This window comes from Helianthus annuus, chromosome 16 (assembly GCF_002127325.2).
Source record: "Helianthus annuus cultivar XRQ/B chromosome 16, HanXRQr2.0-SUNRISE, whole genome shotgun sequence".
In the NCBI taxonomy this organism is placed as follows: domain Eukaryota; kingdom Viridiplantae; phylum Streptophyta; class Magnoliopsida; order Asterales; family Asteraceae; genus Helianthus; species Helianthus annuus.
In genome coordinates this window covers 32685081-32701143 of record NC_035448.2, presented here as the reverse complement: position 1 = coordinate 32701143, position 16063 = coordinate 32685081, and the positions used below count along the sequence as shown (strand labels likewise).

Sequence of the window (16063 nt, the reverse complement as noted above, 5' to 3'; positions counted from 1 at the left end):
TTTGTCGGAGTACAAGAAAAAACTGGTGTAAACAATTGTGTTGACATGTTGGGTGATTTGGAAAGCTCAGAATGACGCCATTTTTGCTGGGAAGAGAATAGCGGTTGCCGGAATTTTCAGGGAACTACAGTCCTTGGCGTTCACATGGATCAAACATAGATCAAAGGATGCGCTCACAGATTGGGAGATTTGGGTGAATTTTAGTCTCTAATCTGTAATTTAAAGTATTTGTGTTTTGTATGTTCAAACTTGGGTGATTATCAAAGGGAATGGCTATATGTTGCTAACACCTCACTGGTAATATCCACCTGTAAAGTTTTGTGCTGATGAATAAAAGTACTTTCCCGTTCAAAAAAAGGTGTTTCAAAAATTGTTTATGATACAAGTTTAAGTGATCTAAATTAAATTTTATAAAAGTTGATTATTATTTTTAGATAGTAAAAATGACACATATTGTATCACTATATACCAAATGACACAACACATTGATGATATTAGATGCACTACCTTAATTTTTTTTTTTAAACTCCTTCATATTTCACCTTAATACTATACACCACATTCTTGTTTCAATCTTGTGTCAAACTACTATGATTAACTACTTGTCTTCCCACACCGTAGGCATACAAATGAAAAAATGAAGATCAACTCCCCTCTCCATTTATCTCGAACTCAACACATAGGTACTCAAAGCAAGTTGAATCAGAACATGCTTGTTCGATCTATATAGTCTCGCAATTGTGGTGTTAAAGCAAAAACAGTGGAATCTAACTCCAAACTTGTATCTCGAACTCAAGTTGTTGCACAGCTTTGTGTGACTCTTTTTATTAATAAGAACTTCAAGAGAACTGACTACGTTAATGGTACACCAATCCTTGACCCCAACATGGGTATTTATACTACATCCCTATCTTGCTAAACAAGTATATTGAAATCGACTCAAATACTTAAACATTAGGAGATAAACAATAAATAAATTATATACTAATCTAACTTGCGCTCTGTAACACTCGTCTTATAATTTCATTTTATAACCATAAAATACGAACTTTTTAAATTCGAAATACATGACCAACAAAAACTTAGTTAATAACTAAGATGTACGTCGTTATAGTATTTAAACATAGTCGACTAACTAGATTAAAATGTTCAACATTCAAAAGAGTTTACAAAACAACATGTTTTAACTAGATTAGATTAGCGCGGAAGCATTCAAAACTTGTGTTCGGTTCTTGGTTCCCTTGCTTGATCAACATCCACAACAAACGAACATCACCTATGGTCAAAACCACATTAATCGTTAGTTTTGACATCTTAATATTAAGTAAAAAGGAGTTCTATTGCTTAAATAAAAAAAAGAACTGCCAAACTGTAAGCCACGGTTCAGAACCGTGGCCTACGGTTCGCCCAGCTCAAAACAGAACTGCCAGACTGTGAGCCACGGTTCAGGACCGTGGCCTACGGTTCGCCCAGCTCAGCCTCCTTATATTTTTTTTCGCTTAATTCCTCATAACTTTTTATTTACATATTCGTTTTAGCCGATTCTTTTTCCTATATGTCCGTATTAAAATTACGGATCTAACCATATAAATTTCACTTAATGAAACCCGGATTATGAACGAATGGCCCACAAAATCCTTGTTTCGATTATTCGACCCATTAACTATGTGTGCAAATTGTTCTCCAATTTATTCTTTGGCATTCAAATCTTATTTACCCATTCCCCGGGCTTGAAATTCTTGGCGTATCCGTACCATTACATGGCTCTACGCTCGTATTCGAATTTCATGCTTGTTTTCTATAAATTCAAGCATTGCCACTTTATGCAATTCTTGCAACTAGTTTCTACCATTCGACCCGATAACACGGATTCATAACCTTAACTTAGTATAACCATTCATTCCTAAAATTGCTATCTAGCACCAGCGCAATATGAGGCTTTCAAATCTTTACGCGCAAGAATCGATATAAGGACATAGTTTTGACCCGTTTGGTTGACGAGTGAAAATACTCACTTTAATGTCAAGCCAAACTATTTCTAACCAATATTTGACCCGTTTATTTATCTAGTGATCTTCGTCACTTCAACTAAATACTAATTTCATATATTGTGCTAATTTTAAAGTCTACTAACGAAAATACATAATCGAGCATAACGTAACAAATATCGTAGTTACGTACCTTCAAAGCACACCTTTTAAACGCGCGTCGCCACTGGCTTGTCCACTAGACGCTCCGGTTTCCTTTCCTATAGAGTTCAACCACAACATGTTTAGAACTCTTTTCTTAACATATATCGCATAGTTTGCCGAAACTTTACAATTATACGTTTTAGCTCAAATTTCAGTTTTTAAGCCTTCTTTGAGGCATTTTTACAAACACCTTAAGGGCATAATTTCTCAAAATTTATAATCAAGTCCATGGCTTGTTATTTAGCCAATATTATCATCAACTAAGCATGTTCATATCAATTTTCATATTATCAACATCTGAATTTACTTCCTAGAATTCAAATTATACTTGAAAAACAATCAAATTCTAGTGTTTAACATGCTCCTACAAAACCCACTTATCACCTTCAATGGTTATTATGGAATTTACTAGAATTAAGCATGATTTCAACATATAATTGTCTAGGGTTCACTCCTAGACACTATATTATTCCTATTCCATCCATATAACATTCATGCAACAACAAATTTCGAATTCTCTAAATTCATCCAGAAATTTAAGTAAAGATTTCTCGTAAAATTTGCATACCTTATGATCCTTTTGATGAGGAGATCACTAAACTAGGCTCTGATTTCGCTTTGGAACTGATTTAATCCTTCAATTTGAATGATTTGTAAGAACTAGGGTTTGATGAGGGTTCTTGGTCGCCCCCTGTATTCTATTCGATCCAGACACACACTTAATGTGTGTGTTTGGTGTTTTTATTTTGTTTTTAATAAGTTAAGTTTCAAACTTAACACCTTTAGTCCCCCATCTATTATTAGGTTTTTATCTTAGGTGCTTTAACTTAGTAGCATGTCACTACAAGGCTTTTCCTCTAACTAGGTTATTCTGTTCCTAGTTAATTCATTTTGTTTATTTATCAATATTGTATTTATAATAATTAATTTATATTTTCGGGGTGTTACAGGCTCCTACTCAAATACTTAGTTAATTGTACAAAGTTGACACGTACCCTTCGGCTCAACAACTTCCAACTGCATCCCAGCGTCTGACCCTGCTCCAGTCGCATCCTAGCTTTAACTCAATATCACCAGCTGCAACGCAGCTTCGACTTGGCACCAGCCGAATCTGAGCTTTGACTTACCCCTAGCCGCGCTCCATCTTCAGCAGCGAATTAAGAACCCCAATTGCGACTCACGCCTTTCTTTGTCATCAGTTGTGTCTTGCTTGACTTATAGTCTCATGTCGCTTGTTCTCAGTAGTGACACACACGGAGAACCTTGACTCGAAGCAAGTTGCGACTCAAGACAATAGGTCGCGTCTCCCTTCTTGGGCTCAAACGTTGACTTCCGACTAGTGGCTTGCGAAATTTGTCCGGCTTCATCATCATCCTTGAGAGTATGTGCGTTAAACGGGTCAAGTTCACGGTTTGGTGGGTCGAAGAACTCATTAACTTGAAAATAGAGCCAAATGTATAAATTCAAACACGATTTACATATTCGTGAGTTAACAGTTAAAACAAACACGACCCGTCTAACACGTATTTGTATTTTTCTTTTACATATTACCACTCCAACATACCAAATTAGAGTACAATTGCATATTTATATAACAATTGTGTTTGTATCAAAGAAATCGGTACTCTCTCTCCCCCTTTAAGGTTTGATCTTTTTGAATTATAGTACATTTTAAAAAGAGTAATAAAAATAAATGAATCAGCCCATGAACTTGTAAAAACGACCTTATTCTGACTCGTTTAGATAAATATATTTGACTCAAACGGAAAATGAATATGTTTATTCTAAATTTTTTTAGAAAAAACTTCATTAAAACACACATCCGACCCAAAAGGGTAAAAGGTCAAACAAAAACAAACCCCCGACCCAAACGAGTAAAGGACAACAAATTACAACATATACAAAGGATATCTACATCATTTCTCTCATCTAATATATTTACAAAAAGATCTATTTTTAATCCACTCAAAACCTTTCGATTGAATCTCCCCTAAAATATCTTGAACACTTCGGTTTAGCTGCTTGAAGATCAGTTATTTTTACCTTTATAAAACCGTGAATTTGTTCGGTGATCATGAAATGCTTCTAGAAACCCATGAAACTAAATTCCACGTGTACCTACATAAGACAACTATATTTTAAATTCTATACAAAACCCCCCATTGGCCATTAACTGCCATCTAAAAACTACAATAAATATCATTTGTGTCATTTATTATCCACAACAAACTCATTGCTCCTCAACTCCAATCTTCTTTCTCTATATTTATGTTCATTTCTGCTCTCACTCTTCTCAAAGCAATTTTCATTCAAAAACCTAAAGATGGGGGTTTTCATTGTTTTTGCAATGTTGTTCATGCAAATCTACACTATCCGGGCCACGGTCCCGGCAGTGATAGTGTTCGGTGACTCCTCTGTGGATGCCGGGAACAACAACCAAATCCAAACGGTTTTGAAGAGCAATTTTCGGCCCTACGGTCGTGATTTTTTCGGCGGAAAGCCCACCGGACGATTCTCAAACGGACGTGTCCCGCCTGATTTTATATCGGAGTCGTTTGGTCTGAGACCGTACGTGCCAGCTTACTTGGACCCAGCGTACAACATTTCAGATTTTGCTACCGGCGTTTGCTTTGCCTCTGCCGGTACTGGTTACGATAATACTACTTCTGATGTGCTTGTAAGTTTCTCAAATTACTCCTCATTTAAAAGATATGTTAGATCTTGTACGGATGGTTGAAGCAAAAGCAAGATTCATGTGTTTATAGACATTGTTTATAGCATAATGTTATTTCTAGAATAAAAATATAAAGTGTTTAAAAAATGTATATACTAAAAAGTGTTCAAAAAATCATAAAACATATGTAACGTGCCAAGTAATTTGTTTGGTGGACAAAATCATGTTCGTTTTGAAATTAATATACCATGCAACATTGTAAGTTATAAATTTATATATTTCTTTGTAAGCATGGAAAGTGCATTGTATATATTTAGTAATATTTCATGTATTTACTTAATGACCTCGGATGTATAAAGTTCACATTTTTTACTTTTTATATATATAAGCAAAAGTTTTGTTCAAGACATAATTTAATTTCTTAAAACGTTGTGTGGTTGTACATTTCAACAAGACATTGTGGATACGTGCAACTTGTTTGTGTGTTGCATTACTATAAATGTAGATTTTTTTTAACAATAAAGACCGAACTTTTATTCACCCAAATGCCTACAAGCAAGGCGCTAATAGACATAGAAGATACATCAAGGATACATCCAGAAAATAAAATCAAAATACAACATTCATCAAGTAAAAATCGAATAATTTTAGACCTTTCTAGCTATCCAGGAATGAAAACGCACACCACTCTTCCAAGTTTATGTTCCTGTACCTTGATCTTCTCTTCAAGCATTCAAACGATTCTTCCCTGATTTCTTCTATCAACTTCAATGGGTCCGTCATTTTATTGTTAAAAGTCTTGTTGTTCCTATTCTTCCAGATAGCCCATATACTTATCAAGTAAACTGCGTTTATTACTTTGGCCTTCTTTTTTTGAAAAACCGGTCATGTCTAATAGCCTCGTCTCCACCGATTCCGATTTTGACTTGGCTGGTGTTTTTAACCAAAGCCATATGTATGACCAAATCAGATCCGCATATGGACATTGAATTAACACGTGATTAGCCGACTCAATTGCTCTACCGCATACCTTGCAAAGTGCCAATATCGAGTACATGCCCCTCTTGATCAGTTCTTCCGCGGCCGGTATTTTACCTTCAACCGCTCTCCAACTAAAGTAATTTGCTTTTGATGTTGCCATTCTATTCCATAGGAAATTCCCCGGTCTGTTATTCAAATCGATTAGGCCCATTAGATCCGTTCGAACTCTCTTATTTAACATGAACACTATCATATAAATATTCTAAAAATAACTATCGTAATCTAATATACTTTGACAAAATTTGAACCATAGTTACTTTTAGTGGATGTTTATATCAAAAGTTTCATTCAAAATATATGCCTTTTTTTAAGCGGCTTAATTTTTATCACTAGTGGGATTTGAACCTTCACTACATGAAAAGATAAAGTCTTATCTAACACCTTAATATTGCTAAGACTACTCGATGTGGGGGACGGCCCCGGTGCGGCCTGGTGCGACGACGGGGATGCACACCGCCCCCTCCCCCCGGGTCATCCTTGTCCTCTCCGTCTCCTCCTAGATGTCGGTGTCGGGCCTCTTTCTTCTTTATACCACACACACATATATTGAGGCACATCCTCTTTAGGCTCATCCTTCACACCCGCTTACGTGGACACCTACGTAACGGATCATCCTTTGAGAACTACCCTCCTCCACACCCCATAGTCTAAGTAAAATCCCCTTTAATCAATATATATGCATTTAATACTAAATAAGAGGTAGTATTAAATATTAATTTTCAATAATGATAAATACGAGAAAGAACAGTTTTGTGGCCGGGCCCCTCGTTTTGAGGGTGGCGGTGTTTGTTAATGAAATTCTCCTTTCAAAAAAAAAAAAAAAAAAAAAAAAAAAAAAAAAAAAAACGAGAAAGAACAGTTAACGCATTGATCACTAAGAGAACGTTATATCATTTATTTGATTCATTTATAACTATAAATACAAGTTCAGGGTTGTTCAAACATAAATCATAATAAATGTATGAAAAAGTAGACACACGTAACACCTTTAATAATATTAGCCGTTCAAAACAAATAATAGCACCTTTAATTGATTAATTCGTTTTTTTTTTCTTCATATATTTATCTTTTAGAACAATTAACTTACACCTTTTTTCCACTATTGTGTTTAGTTAGCGGATTAAATTGTATATATTTTCATGTTAAAGCATAGACTCTAACTTGAATGCTATCAAAACCGTATAACCTGAATACGATCAACATGTGTAACATATATAACGTTTCATCTAACAAGCCATACAAAGTTGCAAACATGATAAATAGACGCACTCAAAATCATGTAACGGAAACACGGCCTATATTGTAACCCATATACCATGTCATTTAACAAGTCAAACATGTTGACGGGTTGTGAATAGTTTGTAATAAAGTAGTAAATGGGTTAATTGGATGCATTCAAAATCATGTAGCCCAAACAAAGTTCGTATAACCCATTTACCATTCATCTAACAAGTTGACGGGTTGTAAATAATTTTAATCAATTGGTAAGGAGGGGGGCTGGATTCGGGGGACTCCTTCTGTACCACCTGTAACTCGCCATGTGGAAGGGCCAGTGTTCCTGCACCCCCCCCCCCATTTTCCCTGCATCTCCTCCCGCATGGTCACATCCCCAATGACTTCCCGCGATTGCTTTTATCTATTTCGTGAGCTCAAGTCCACATGGAGCAATTTGATTGGACGACTTCTTCTTTCCCAAAGGTGCTTCAGGGGTGGACTCCGTCAACCCTAAATGGGTTGGCATTTTGTAAATGGTTGTAAAAAATTGAATTAAACTAGTCATATATAAGTTGTACTTATAAATTATTTTTTGTTTTTATGTTAAACGGATTAAATATGTTAGCCCAACACGACAATTCAACTACACATGTTAGCAAATCAATGCGAACACATGTTTATTAAAGTGGTCATGACGGTGGGTGACGTGAGGAGTGGTGTTGATGACATCAACGGTGGTGTATAGTGACGGTGGCGGGGCTAGCGGATGTCAACAAGAGTGGTGGTGGTAGGGGAAGCGGTGGGGTTGTATATATGATGGTGGTGAGTGGTAGGATATTACAATTTCTTTGGTTGAATTATTTCATAATTTGAAAGGAATGTTGAATTCTTTACATAGAGGAATTTAAGAGGATCAATATTAGGTTCAATATTAGGTTCACTTTTAATTTATTTGTCAACCAAACACAAAGAATAAAATATGAATTTCAAATCGAAAATTTTTTATTAACCAAACAAATTAAAAAATCAAACCGATGATAAAAATTCAAACAATAATAAGCATATATATGCATGTGTGTGTATGTGTACGTAGATATATTTGATTACTTTTAAAATTTTAGGTATTTCTTTGCTTAATATGAAATTTTGATTAAAAAAACTTTAAAAATACAATATTACCTTCTCTTACAAAATGGAATTTAAATTCTAGTTTCATTAGATTTCTAAAATATACATAAATAGATTATGTTGTTAATAATAAAATTGATAATATCTTTCAAATGCAGTCAGTGATACCTCTATGGAAGGAAGTGGAGTACTATAAGGAATACCAGAAGAAACTAAGAGACTATTTGGGTGACCAAAAAGCCAACACCATTATATCAGAAGCAGTCTACCTTACAAGCATGGGCACCAATGACTTCCTTGAGAACTATTATACACTTCCCAACAGGAGATCTCAATACAACATCAACCAATATCAAGATTATCTAGTCACCATTGCCGAGTCGTTTATCAAGGAGCTCTACGGTGTTGGTGCAAGAAAAGTTTCACTCGGTGGTCTTCCTCCAATGGGTTGTTTGCCATTGGAGAGAACCACGAGTTTTATGAATGGAAATGGAGGTACGTGCAACACTAACTATAACAAGGTGGCCATGGCGTTTAACGGGAAGTTGAGTGGTTTAGTCGAACGATTGAATAGCGAGCTTCCGGGGAGCAAAATCGTCTTTTCTAACCCGTATCCTATTTTCGAACAAATTGTCCAAAAACCTTCCTCTTTTGGTAATGTTTGCCTCTCTCTTAATAGTTCCTCTAGCTTATTTGAATTACAAATAAATCATAAAAGAACAAAATAAGTTGATAATATAGGTTGGGTAACCGATCAAACAGAGACGGATACACCTTACCCTTTGACGCTCCGGCGGTAGTGTAACTTTTTTGAAAATTTAACGTTTTTTCGATTTCGTTACTCTTATTTTTTAAAACCTTGCCCCTATAGTTATTTTTTAGATCCGCCACTGCGGTCGAAGTAAACTTGGGATAAAATAAGTAAATATTTATAGGGTTTTAATTGACTTGAGTTGCTTTTGACATAATTTAATTACTTATTTACCTTGTTAGAGTAAAATAACATTAATTGACACATTTATGGATATAATGGTGTGAATTTACACCCCTAAACAAAATGGGAATACTTTTTCGAAAGAATTTTAAACCCATTTACGACGGACAACCTTTTGGTATTAAAATTTGATTATTATGATTTGAACTCGTAATGATTATCCTTTTATTACTTAAATAACTAAATTAGGTGTTTATGGTATAATTCTCGTGGTTGTTTTTCTATAGATTTATGTCATGTGGTACTTAAATAACTAAAAGGTTGATATAGGACTTTTTACAGTAAAACATAAGCCTTTATTTCAAAAAGTCACAGAAAACTAAACAATATAACAATTAACAAAATATATATTGTTGTTGAACAGGGTTTGCCTCAGCGTCAGTGGCATGTTGCGCAACAGGACTATTCGAGATGGGATATATGTGCGACCAATACAATCCGTTCACCTGCTCGAATGCCAACACATATGTTTTCTGGGATTCTTTCCACCCTACTGAAAAAACCAACCGTATAATCTCCGACCATTTGTTCAAAACCGTCCTATCTACACTACTGTAGTAGCTTTGGATTATATAAATAGAAGAAAGTAAGATAAATATGAATACTATGGGTCATGTGCTATATTATTACGAAGGGTTTTGTTATGTTTATGGTGTTATTATGTATGATGTACAAAGAGAATCTATCTTGTTAATTTAGAATTCTAAGTGAAATGTTTCCTTTCAGTTTTGTTTATGTGTCGGTAATATTAATAATAAAAAGAATATGTTTTTATTTAGAAATTATCGTGAATGTAATTGTTCGTTTTTTTTGTTTTTTTTTTTTTCATGTATTTGGTCTAGTTTAATAGACAATTAACGAGTTAAATAATGAAAAAAATATTATTATAATAGTAAGTTAGTTAGTAGTTATATAAGACCATCCGTAGTGGGGTTTTTTGGGCGTTTTTCACCTCACAACGCCATTTTGCCACCCCTGGGGGCGTTTTTTTAGCCAAATTGCTTTTGGCGTGCTTTTTTCCACGCCTTGCTTCCTTGCTTTTGGCCAATCACCCTTCATCTTCCTTTTGTTTATCTAATAAGATTTTTGATGGTTTTTTATTTAATTTTATTACAAACATAATGCCCTATTGTTGACTGTGCTGCCACATGGCGTAAAATGCCTAAAGGTAGGGATTACCACTACACATGGTCTAAGAAAAAACAAGTTCAAATGTATGTTGAACCAATTTGTCGGCTATAACCCGTGAGAGATGATACAACCTAAAGTGAGTTGATAATATATCGAAATTGACAATTCTGATGATACATGCAAGTTTTTTAAATGACGTCTTTACTATAAACATTAAATTGTATGATGTCGACCTCTCAAGAACCGATCGCTCCTTACACTTTGTCCACATAATGAAATCATATCAGTAGGAGAGTGCAACCATACATTGTCATATGAGGAGTCATAGTCGATCGTCTTTTGGTCTATATGCACCTGGTGTTTATTTCTATCAAAGTGGAAGTGGAGAGTAAAGTTTACGTACAAATAACTTTAACGTAATAAACGTACGAATAACATGAAAAAGACAAAAAACCGCGGTGGCATTTTTGTAAATATTTGCTTGTAGGATAACTATCAATTACTCTACAAATGATCGTGTAGAGTAATTTTGATAAAAAAAAGACCTCACCAAACCCTCCCCCCCCCCCCAAAAAAAAAAACTAAATGTTAAAAACTAAACTATAAAGCTAAACCACATAACTAAATGCTAAAAAAAATTTACAAAATTACTCTACAATATCAAAATTACTCAACAGGTTCATTTTACAAAACTACTCTACAAATATCAAAATTACTCTACATGATCATTTTACTCTACAAAGATCAAAATTACTCTACACGATCATTTTACAAAATTACTCTACAGGATCATTTGTAGAGTAATTTTGAATTGTATGTTGTTTGATAAACTTGCAGGGTAATTTTGATTCACTTGTAAAAGTAATTTTGATGCGAAGTAATTTTGATACACTTGTAGAGTAATTTTGATAATTACTCTACAAGATCAAAATTACCCTACAAGAACATTTTACAAAATTATTCTACAAAGATCAAAATTACTCTACAGGATCATTTGTAGAGTAATTTTGATAATTACTAATAATTACGAAAATGTCACCGCGTTTTTTCAGCAAAGCTTTCAGTTCGTACGTTTTGTACGTTAAAGTTATTTGTATTTGATCTTTTGTCTAAGTTACACAGATGAGCAACATGTAGATTTTAAAACTAAGCGGTGTAAATGAAAAATGCACGAAAAGCGGGATTAAGTTCCACAAATTAAGCAATAGGTGAATTTTAAGAGTAAATGAGTGTAATTGAAAATGCACTAAAAGACAAAAAAAATGTATTTATTGAAAAAAAAAGGGTAATTGCACGGTACCCCGACCGCGGGAGGGATTCCCCTCCCCAGGTTGCTACCCGACCAAGCGCCCTGGCGGTGAATTCCCCAGCCGAGTTGACAACGGATTCGATATGTGGTCAGGGATCGAACCCGCATCCCCAAGGTTTGTATGGGTGTCGGTGGCCACTGGGCTAACACCCAGTGGTTTAAAAAATGTATTTATTGTAGTTAGATTGAATTTTAAAGAAGTTAGTTTTCGAAAAATTATATATATTTTAAAAAATGTATTTATTGTAGTTAGATTCGTTCAATGTTTGGTTTCAAACGTTAAAATCGTCCAAAACGGTCATCGGTTTGGTTTCGTGGTAGGTTTATTCACTTAACTTTGGGTCGGTCAGTTTTAATGATTACAAACTGTAGTGAATAGTTTGGTTTACGATTTATACAAAAAACTAACCGTATAAAATCAGACCGGACCATACAAATTTATTGTTAAATTTCTCTAATATTTCTCACAAACGTATTATTAGCCATAACTAAAAGAATTAATTATATGGATGGTACATGTGGTTTACCTATTTTGTCATTTTCATGTCTATTTTTTGGAAATTGCACAATTGGTATCAACTTTTACAAAATGATTTCACCATTGGTACATCACAAGTACTAACCATGTAATTAATTCTACAACTATAGGTACTGGTATGGTGATGAAATAATTTGTAAAAATAGGTACAAATGGTGTAATTTCTGAAAAAATATGTATGAAAATAACAAAATAAACTAACCATAGATAGCGCCGATTAAAGTTTTGGATGCTTTGGACAGGATTAGAAGGGTCTTCTTTTGGGGAGGGTCGGAAGAAAAGGCGAGAATGAACTGGGTTGCGTACTTGCGTGGGATAAAACAATCGCTCCGGTTGAATATGGGGGGTTGGGGTTTGGCTCGCTTAGGGATGCTAACCTAGCCATGTTGGCAAAGTGGTGGTGGCGGTTCAAAACAGAAAAAGAAGGGCTGTGGCGTCGTACTATATGGGCAATTCATCACAGGTCGAGGGCGTGGAATGATATCCCAGTCAAGATTTCGGTGGCGGGTCCATGGAAAAGTATCTATAGTGTACGGCAGTCACTACTGGATGCAAGCATTGATCTGTATCAAGACATTACAGCAGAGGTATGTAGCGGAAAGGATGTTTATTTCTGGTTGGACCGATGGTTAGATCAGATGCCACTTTATGTTAAATTCCCTGCGCTTTTAAGGAGGAATCGGTCAAAAAATGCTCTGTTGCGGATCGCTGTGTTCTCGGTAGTCATGGGCCTTCATTCAGCTGGGCCTGGGCTCGGCCTGTCCTCGGTTCAGATGCTGAAAACCAGCTGCAGATGTTATCAGTTATGCTTCAAGGTTTCGCCGTTTCAGCCGGTAATGATGTATGGAAATGGAGGCATGAGCCAGATGGTAAATTTTCTGTCTCGAGTATTAAAAAATTACTTAGCACAGTAAACCGGATCAATCCCAAACGGGTTTTTGAATGGAACAACTGGGTTCCAAAAAAGGTCGGAATCGTAGCTTGGAGAGCGGAGATGGAGAGACTGCCGACAAAGTGTGCTCTGGCTAGGCGAAGCATACCGGTTCAGAATAATACGTGCGTCTTCTGTGGAGATTATGAAAAGACATGTGAACATATATTTGTTTCTTGCCAATTCGTGCAAACAATATGGCAGAACCTGGCGGTTTGGTGTGGGATCCCACCGATCATTGCGTTTGGGATTAATGATATACTTACTGTACATGAATCAAGTTCGGGTTCAAGAAAGATAAGGAAAGTAATACATGCTATAGTTTTGGTGACTTTTTGGAGTATGTGGAAATCAAGAAATGATGCCGTTTTTAGACAAATTAATCCAAGCGCGACAAGGAATCTGGACGAGATTAAATCGGTGGCGTATCTATGGGTTAAAAGTAGAGCAAAAGTGGCGGCACTAACGTGGGAGGATTGGAGTCGTTTTAATTTAGGCATTTTGAGATAATGTAATAGTATTGTTTTGGTGTCGATTGATGTATTATTGGCGTCAACGTTGTATATTTGGTGGGTAGCTTCTTGCTACAATGAATAAAATTTTGTCGGCCGTTAAAAAAAAAAAAATTAAGCAAATCAAAATGTGCTAGACCCAATTTTTTACATTCTCAAAACATAAGCCAACCCCATTTTGTTTTGTTTGTTTTGAAAATTCCAAACCTAAAAAACTAATCACACTTAAAATACCAAAACATTTCAAACCTAGTTGCTTCCATTCTCCACATAAGTCGATTAGCATGGTAAGATATCAACGAAACCTCGAAAACGAAACCGCAAACATCCTTAACTGTATCTAAGAGATATAATATATTAATATATACAGTTATAATATTCAAGTACTTTCTTACTCGATTTTTTTTTCAAAACTGTTATTGGAAAATTTATTATTAAAATAGTGTAGTTTCAAAAGTATGTATCAAATCCGTGTTGTTTCGTTATCCGTGTTGTTTCGTTGTTTTTCACTAATAAATTATACTTTTCTTTAAGTCAGTCAACCTATTATATAAGCATGTTTGTAAAAGTCGCTAGGCGTCCCCTAGTCGGCCGATTGAGGAGTTGAGAGTACTCGGCCTAGACGGAGAGTACTCAGACATATTGAATTTTAAAGAAGTTAGTTTTTGGGAAATTGTATATATTTCAAATATCATTAGTTTATTAATATTTCTAACAAAATACGTGATATCAATATAAATAAAAAGATACATGTTCAAATAGTAAAGTATTTCAAAAATTGATATGTATTCTTTAATATCTTAAACATACAAATTATGTTTTATTTTTTTTAAGTCAAACTCAGCCCTAGTTGACTTACCAGATCCGATTTTGACCGAGGTTGACCGCGTTCGATCAATTTCGAGTAATTAGGTGGAGTTCAAGAAAGTGGTCTCGACAGCATACCGTGTAGCGATTACTCAGAAAGTATTCGGTCTCAGAGACCTTATTTTATAACAATGTATATAACATTGTATATATGTATTTTTCTTCTTCAATCGACTTATTATAGTGGTTCTTTTAACCAACCCATCACAACTTTTTTATCAACCTATGTAAAACTTGATCGCTACCACTCTTAACGCCAGCATCTCGATATCAACAACAACCATACCTAGTAAAATCCCACAAATAGCAAAGCTACTTATAGGGTCTGGGGAGGGTGGGATGTAGACAGACCTTGCCTCTATCCCTAGGGATAGAGAGGCTGCTTCCAGAGAGACCCTCGGCTCCAAAACAAACATCATACAAACATACCAAGTCAAAGAATATAGAAACAAACAGTCTCACATACTAAGAAAGTGATCAGAATGACACAATATAATGTCAATCATGTATAATAGTATACAACATTTGGGCATAAACACAAGAAGGCAATCACCAGAAAAGTCACTTAAAGAATAAGAAAAACATACGTCCCTAATATACACCTAAGACCTTACTACACTATCCTTTAGAAGTCCTTAACCTTAATTCTTCGTCTCTACGAATTCGTATCTTAGATAATAGAAAAGGTCAAAGATAATAGTTAACATTTAACAATATTTTTCATGACGAAGAGGGAGAAATAAGAAAGAAAAGGTCAAAGATAATAGTTAACAATATTTTTCGTGACGAAGAGGGAGAAATTCAGACAACTAAGTAGGACAATAGTACAAAACATTTATGAGCATATGACCGACCTAGTGTTCATCCGTTCAAAAAAAAAATATATATAAATAAATAAATAAATAAAAGAAACCAAGTGTTCAAAGGAAGTTTGACATTTTTCTGCTCTTGAGCTATCTCAAATATTCTTTTTGTTGGTTAAAATAGGTCTAAAAAAGCACGTACTAGATTTTTTTACATTGAAGTTACGTGTCGTGTTTTGCCATATGCGCAGGCCGGCTTAAGAGGAAGTGAAATAAAGCAAGCGATTTGGGCCACCACTTTCATAGGGCCTTAAATTCTAAAAAAAAAATATATTATATGTAGATGATCTTGGATTTAAGAATATTGATATTGAGATTTTGATCTATAATTATGTATACACAGAGATGATATATGAATAATAGGATCTAAAACGATTTTTTTCTTTTATTATTTTTTTTTATGAAAAGAGCCTCAAATTTTCGATCCGCTTTATACCTACAATATTTTGAGCCGGCTTTGAACACGCGAAGCATATACATCTCTGTTAGCTTCAAGGGCGGACCTAAGCCCAGCCCAAGGTGGGCGGGCGCACCCCCGGGAAAAAAAAAATTAGTGCTAAGTTCCGTTGAAAAACCCGTCCGCACCCCTTGGAATTTTTCATCCGCACCCCATGGAATTTTCTGTCCGCACCCTTTGGAATTTTTCGTCCGCACCCCTTAGGTAAAAA

The 16063-nt window shown here is 35.1% G+C and overlaps 2 protein-coding genes and 1 long non-coding RNA gene across 3 annotated transcripts; 2 read left to right on the top strand and 1 right to left on the bottom strand.

Annotated features, from left to right (window-relative positions):
• Positions 1-1074: 1074 nt before the first annotated feature.
• Positions 1075-2898, bottom strand: LOC110915481. The gene is made up of 3 exons (XR_002578998.2): positions 2761-2898; positions 2182-2248; positions 1075-1276 (listed from the first exon to the last, which is right to left on the bottom strand). It is a non-coding gene; the product is annotated as an uncharacterized LOC110915481 (long non-coding RNA).
• Positions 2899-4417: 1519 nt separating this feature from the next.
• LOC110915661 (GDSL esterase/lipase At2g04570) lies at positions 4418-10026 on the top strand. Its single transcript, XM_022160392.2, has 3 exons — positions 4418-4869; positions 8409-8904; positions 9609-10026. The coding sequence occupies exons 1-3, from the start codon at positions 4516-4518 to the stop codon at positions 9800-9802; spliced, it is 1044 nt and encodes a 347-aa protein (XP_022016084.1). The 5' UTR covers positions 4418-4515; the 3' UTR covers positions 9803-10026.
• Positions 10027-12605: 2579 nt separating this feature from the next.
• On the top strand, positions 12606-13663 carry LOC110919265. The gene is made up of 2 exons (XM_022163537.1): positions 12606-12809; positions 12896-13663. Exons 1-2 carry the CDS (start codon positions 12606-12608, stop codon positions 13661-13663), a joined length of 972 nt encoding a protein of 323 aa, XP_022019229.1.
• The last annotated feature ends 2400 nt before the right edge of the window (positions 13664-16063 follow it).